This window comes from Garra rufa, chromosome 18, assembly GCF_049309525.1.
Source record: "Garra rufa chromosome 18, GarRuf1.0, whole genome shotgun sequence".
Lineage (NCBI taxonomy): Eukaryota > Metazoa > Chordata > Actinopteri > Cypriniformes > Cyprinidae > Garra > Garra rufa.
Window position 1 is genome coordinate 31,544,904 of NC_133378.1, and position 7,327 is coordinate 31,552,230.

General features: G+C 34.4%; 1 protein-coding gene across 1 annotated transcript; it reads right to left on the bottom strand.

Moving 5' to 3' along the window:
- Positions 1-355: 355 nt before the first annotated feature.
- Positions 356-6,552, bottom strand: tmed4 (transmembrane p24 trafficking protein 4). The gene is made up of 5 exons (XM_073823451.1): positions 6,395-6,552; positions 5,343-5,443; positions 4,369-4,494; positions 3,104-3,250; positions 356-1,550 (listed from the first exon to the last, which is right to left on the bottom strand). Exons 1-5 carry the CDS (start codon positions 6,537-6,539, stop codon positions 1,401-1,403), a joined length of 669 nt encoding a protein of 222 aa, XP_073679552.1. The 5' UTR covers positions 6,540-6,552; the 3' UTR covers positions 356-1,400.
- Positions 6,553-7,327: the final 775 nt, after the last annotated feature.

Genomic DNA, 7,327 nt, shown 5'->3' on the forward strand with positions numbered 1-7,327 from the left:
GAAAAGACATGTTCTTAGAATTAAGAGTTTATATCTCACAATTCTGACTTACTAACTTGCAATTGTGTTATACACTAGTCAGAATTATGAGATATAAAGATGCAATTCTGAAAAAAAAGTCACAATTGCGAGATATAAACTCACAATTCTGACTTTATAACTCGCAATTGCGAATTTATATCTCATAATTCTGAAAACCAAAATCAGAGTTGATGGTTTCTATTACGCAATTCTGAGAAAAGTCACAATTGTGAGATAAAAAGTCCCAATTACTTGTTTAAAATGTATTTTTTTTAATGGCGGGAACAGGCTTCCTTAAGTACGCTATGCTGCTCATTCAAGAAGACAACGAATATTTGTAAATTTAAAACCCATTTAATTCAAAGAAACAACTCACCTAAAACAGACCATAACTAAAACAGTGTTTATGAACGATGTGTCAAACAATGTATTAAGACCAAGTGTACAGTTAAATATCTGCATGCACACTGACGAACGGTTTATTACAAAGCTGGAATGACACTTGAGAATACAGAGCTGCTTTTACCTAGAAATAACCTTCAAACTGTCACATTATATGGAGGATTTTGACATTGTGCATCATGCAAAACAGCATTTTTATAAATTGATACTTGTAAGAAGCCAGTACAAAAATGTCCAAAGATTCTATAAACAACATGTAGTCTTGAAACCCAGAGAAGAACCCAGAAAACCGAAAGTTTCCGTTAAATTACAGACATTCCTGTCCATCACATCTACTGGAATTACATTTTAAATGGTCAATGCAGTAAATAAGTTAAGCGTGAAACAGAACATTGAGCTCAACAACAACAAAAATCACATTTTAGTAAGAAAATACCTAAAACATGTATTTTTTATTTGGTCTAAACAGCTACTATGCAAGCTACAGTTAATTAGCTTGAATCATTTCCCCTCAAAATCATGAACGTCAAACCTATTTGAGAGCCCAAAACAGATAGAATATGAAAACAAAGAAACACATTTTTCAAAATACCTCAATATATACATATTAAAAAATGTTGAGAAATGCAGAGATGATTAGTTTGATTCGCTTGATTCTTCACATTTACCAGTAATACAACCTTGAAGTCAACAGTAGTTTCCATGCACCCCATTAAAGAGCGTCACTTTAAAGGCATAACATTTTCATATCACACATTTTAGTAACATGAACAATGTTGTAGGTGCTACACATGTATATGTACAACAGAGGTTGTTAATAGTCTGAATTTGTGTCTGAATTTATCTGCTTTAGATAAAGTTGTACCGAACTGAATTTAACAAGAACAAATTGAAATGAAGCAGTTTTTCCCATGCTTGAAAACCATAACGCCAATGAATGTTACTTGAGTTATTGTCTTTGTAATGCTGTCTGCTCTTCACACCAGCTTTTTGGCCTCAAAGAAGCTCTTGAGATGTCTCATTTGCCAGATGCCGGTGATGATGAGGATGATGGTCTGAGCGATAGACCACCAAAGAACACGCTGGTTTGTGCTCTCGCTCGTCATACGGAAACGCTCCTCACGGTACTGTGGAAAAAAACATCATTGTGACTGCAATACAACCCATACGCATACTGGAAAACATTGACAACTAGATGGCAGTGTTATTTCAGTAATTTATTAGGTATTTTAATTTTTTTTATTCTTGAAACCTGAGTAATTTAGGCATTTTTGCTATTTACAATTTTTTTTTATTTCAGTACATCAAGTAAAACTAAATAAAAATAAGAAATGTTATGAAATGAATTTTTCAAGCTTCATTTCAAGTCATCTGAGAAATAAAGTCGCAATTCTGAGAAAATTTAGGATTAGTTCACTTCCAGAACAAAAAGTTTCATATAATTTACATACCCCTTTGTCATCCAAGATGTTCATGTCTTTCTTTCTTCAGTCGTAAAGAAATTGTTTCTTGAGGAAAACATTTCAGGGATTATCTCCATATAGTGGACTTCTATGGTGCCCCCAAGTTTGAGCTTCAAAAATGCAGTTTAAATGCAGCTTCAAATGGCTCTAAACAATCCCAGCCAAGGAAGAAGGGTCTTATCTAGTGAAACGATCTGTCATTTTCGAAACAAATTAATAATTTATATACTTTTAATCTCAAATGCTCGTCTTGTCTCGTCTCTGCGATGCGTACGTGTAGTCTGTATCCGGGTAATGCAGGTATATCGAAAAACTCCCATCTCATTTTCTTCTTCAACTTCAAAATCATCCTACATTGCACTTTTAGCTTTTTTTTGTAAAGGGCCTCATCTTTGTATGTTCACTTTGTAAACACAGGGTTGGTACTTCTGCAGGGATGTAGGGCGATTTGAAGTTGGGGAAGAAAACTGTCTTGAACCAGAAAAAACTGAGTTCACATAGACATGACAAGAGTGTTCAAAATGTATGTAAATTGTCAGTTTGTTTAGAAAATGACTGATCATTTTGCTAGATAAAACCCTTCTTCCTCGGCTGGGATCATTTAGAGCCCTTTGAAGCTGTATTTAAACTGCATTTTGGAAGTTCAAACTTGGGGGCACCATTTATGTCCATTATATGGAGAAAAATCCCGAAATGTTTTCCTCAAGAAACAATTTCTTAATGACTGAAGAAAGAAAGACATGAACATCTTGGATGACAAAGGGGTATGTAAATTATATGAAACTTTTTGTTCTGTAAGTGACAATATTGAATATTTCAAATTACAAGGGGGTGAGTAAATTATCTGTCTGTATTGTCTGAAATGAGATATGAACTCACAATTCTGAGAACATATCAGCCCCCCCCCTCAGAATTGGACTTTTGCAAGAAAAAAAGCCAGAATTTTAAGTTATCATCTCATAATTCTGACTTTACTTCTCAAAAAAGTGAGAATTGTGACTTTGTATAATGTAATTCTGAGTTTATAACACAATTCAGAATTCAAGAAGTCGCAATAACCTTTTCTTATTTTTATTCAGTGGAGAAAATGGGCTTCCATAGGTACCTGCTTTCAGCGACTGTGCAATTTTAAGTTTTAAATGGTTAAAGATGGCCAGTCGGTCAGCACCACCTCACTGTACCGTAACCAAAAACTAGTTTCTGCAGTTAAAACCCACCCGCTGGTAGTTCTGCTCTTTCTGGATCTGTTCCACTTGGTCGAGGAGCTGCCGGACCCTCAGCTGCAGCTCAGTCAGTTTGTCTTTGGCTGCGATCTCAGGGTAGTTGTTGGTGTGTTCACCAACTTGAATCTCCAAGTGGACTCTCTGTAGGACAGCATGATATAAGGTTTCACATGTTTATGTTCAGTCATGCTGTATTATATTGAAAGCGATACAGTAATTGTTTTTTTTAATCATCTAAAAATTACTATACTGACATATAGGTAATTTCAAAACCTTGAAAATTTAAAAGAAAAACAAACTTGAGCCATATTATTTGTTAACTAAACCTTCATTAAACTGAAATAAAATAGTTTTAATTTTTATTTATTTTAATATTTTTATTATTTAAAGGAGTAGTTCACTTTCAGAACAAAAATTTACAGATAATGTACTCACCCCCTTGTCATCCAAGATGTTCATGTCTTTCTTTCTTCAGTCGTAAGGAAATTATGTTTTTTGAGGAAAACATTTCAGGATTTCTCTCCATATAATGGACTTCTATGGTGCCCCCGAGTTTGAACTTCCAAAATGCAGCTTCAAAGGGCTCTAAACGATCACAGCCGAGGAAAGAAAGGTCTTATCTAGCAAAATGATTGGTTAGTTTCTAAAAAAAAAAAAAGTTACAATTTATATACTTTATATACTAGCTTTGTGTGTACTCTGTTTAGAGATTAAAAAGTATATAAATTGTAAATGTTTTTTGGAAAATAACCAATCGTTTCGCTAGACAAGACCCTTCTTCCTCGGCCGGGATCATTTAGAGCACTTTGAAGCTGCATTTAAACTGCATTTTGGAAGTTCAAACTCAGGGGCACCATAGAAGTCCATTATATGGAGAGAAATCCTGAAATGTTTTCCTCAAAAAAACACTATTTCTTTACAACTGAAGAAAGAAAGACATGAACATCTTGGATGACAAGGGGGTGAGTACATTATCTGTAAATTTGTGTTCTGAAAGTGAACTACTCCTTTAATAAAAACTAGAATTAAAATGAAAACTCAATCTGAGTCTAACTCAATCAATCAAAAACTCTATGAAAGAATTATATAATACTAAAATATCACTGCATTTGACATATGTATAATGTCATTTACTAAAAATCTAGACATATTGCACAGCTTATTACTTAAAAATGCTTGATGAATGTCTTGGACTGCTACAACTGTGAAACTTGTGTTCTGTACATCTATCTGCTCTATCGTGGTTTTTACAGTCATACCAGTTTTCCCCCAGCAAACAGCGCCATCTTGGTGGAGTTGGAGTGGAGGCAGATTTGATGCTCGCCTGGTGTGTGGGAAGTGAAGGTGAAACGGCCATCTGAGCCGTACTGACGGGACAGAATGATCTGAAAAATACAGAGAGAATGTAAAAACTACTTCACAGAAGTAAATTGGTATCCAAATATATTATTTTAAAATATAACCATATTAATTGTTATATAGAAAACATACACTACCAGTTTTCTATTTTAAAATGTAATTTATTCCAGAATTTTCACATGATCAGAAATCATTCTAATATTCTGATTTGCTGGTCAAAAAACATATATTAATATTATTGTTGAAAACAGCTGAGTACTTTTTTTTATGAATAGAAAGTTCAGAAGAACAGCATTTATCCGAAATAGAAATAGTTTGTAACATTGTAAATGCTTTATCACCACTTTTGATCAATTTACAGCATCCTTGCTAAATAAAAGTATTAATTTCTATAATTTCTTTCCCAAAAAATAAAAAAAATACTGACTTACAGCTTTTAAACTGTATAGTGTGTAATGTTACAAAAGCTTTTTATTTCAGATAAATGCTGATCTTTCTATTCATTAAAGAATCCTGCAAAAATGTACTCAACTGTTTTAAGTATTGATAATAATTATAATAATAAAGATGTTTCTTGAACAGCAAATCAGCATATTAGAATGATTTCTGAAAGATTCATGTGACACTGGAGTAATGATGCTGAAAATTGCACTTTGATCACAGGAAGAAATTACATTTTAAAGTATATTAAAATAGAAAGCAGTTATTTTAAATAGTAAAACTACTATAAAATTTTACTGTTTTTATTCTGTCATTTGATTAAACGCAGGCTTGGTGAACAAAAAAGAAATCTTTAAAATATATTTAAAAAAACTTCTGACTGGTAGTGTACTGTACACCGAATGTAGAGTATAACCAAAAATAGAAAGGCTACCTTTGCATCAGGATCTTTGATTTCCACATGCATGCCTAAACCAGGGGTGGACGGGAGAAAAGTGCCAGCCTGTTTGTCCCACAGCTGTGTTCTGTATCTCCCTAAATAGACACCAATATGTTTAGGATACCAACATTTGCAAAAGTGTCATTAAAGGAATAGTTCATTTTTGGGTGAATTATTTCTTTAAAAATATATTATTTTAGTATACAGTACGTAGTTCAGGGGTGCCCAATCCTGTTCCTGGAGATCTACGTACCTGCAGACTTTAGTTCCAGTCCTGCTACAAAACACAGCTGTCTGTAATTATCAAGTGCTACCTAAGAGATTAATTAGCTGCTTCAGGTGTGTTTGATCAGGGTTGGAGCTGAACTTTGCAGGATAGTAGATCTCCAGGAACAGGATTGGGCACCCCTGACGTAGATTATAGTAAAAATACACATGCACTCCCTGCTGAAAAAAACAGCTAAAACCAGCCTAGGCTGGTTGGCTGGTCTTAGCTGGTTTAAGCTGGTCTCCCAGGCTGGTTTTAGCTGGTGGTTTCCCAGCCTGACCAGGCTGGAAAAATGGCCAAAACCCCTCTAAAACCAGCCTGCCTCCCAGCTATGACCAGCTAAAACCAGGCTGGTTGACCAGCTAAAACCAGCCAACCAGCCTAGGCTGGTTTTAGCTGTTTTTTTTTTTTTTTCATCAGGGAGCTGTCTCCTGTCAATATCACTGTTATTTCTGATTACTATAAACAAACAGTAAATCCAGGTTGTAGCTGCTGGCAGGACAGAACTGGTTGCACCTGTACCTCAGGAACTCAAGCAGGATGCTGCACCTGCCACATCCTTGATCATGCTGATCTCCTAAAAGCCCTCCTTTATTTGCCCAGATGGACGCAGATATGCACTTCCATACTTCAGATTTGACTTTATATCAGCTGTCTTCGTGTTAAGTGTTTTAAATAAGACAAACCGTGAATTACTGTACTGATAAATCCAGATGGATGAATCAGCTAGCCGACAAAGCTAACCGATCACAGAGAGCCGATTTGACAATGGACGTACCGATCACCATGGTTTCGTCGGGTATTTCTTCAATAAAACATTTCTTCTCCGTCTCTCCGATGTGGAAATAAAGGCAGTGGCTTGGAGAAAGCCACGCAAATAGAAGCAAAAACCCGGTACAGGACACCACCGCCTTCATCTCCATCCAATCACCCCTCGCTCACTCAATCCAGGGATGAGAATCGATTTCAGAGTCGCTCGATTCTCAATAGTGGCCTTTGTTTAGTAAAAGTCCGCTCATGTTGACGAGTAGCATTTCTGGAAGTTTATCTGAGGCAAAATAATTGAATAACTTGATTTAATAATTGAATAACTTAGTTTTATAAAATAGTAATACAACGAATAATAACACGTAAGACTTAAGGAAATATACGTGTGCTTGAAAAATAAATTAATTTACTATCTGAGCGATTTCCACATTCAAAATGGAGATATCTTTAAAATACCATAATCATACAACCATACAAATGCAGCTATAGCCTAATTGTTAACAGCAGCAATAAATAAATACTACTACTACTACTAATATAAACGTAAGAATTTAATTTTATAAAACACTAAAAAAACGAATAACATATTACTTCCGTAAATATACCTCTTGTGCTTAAATACGTATTGCTGATTTTCTATGTAAAATAAATTAATCTAATATTTGAGCGATTTGCACATTAAAATGGAGATATATTTAATTCCATATTCATACAACCATAAAAGGCACCTATAACTGTTAGCAGCAGCAAAAAATAAACAAAGCATGCTACTATTACTACCACTAATAATAATAATTATAATTTACTAATCAATTTTTATAAAATACTAATAAAAACTAATAACATATTCGCCTTTAGAAATATAGCTCTCGCTCTCTTTTTGAGCGATTTTCACATTAAAATGGAGATATATTTAATTCCATATTCATACAACCAAAAAGGC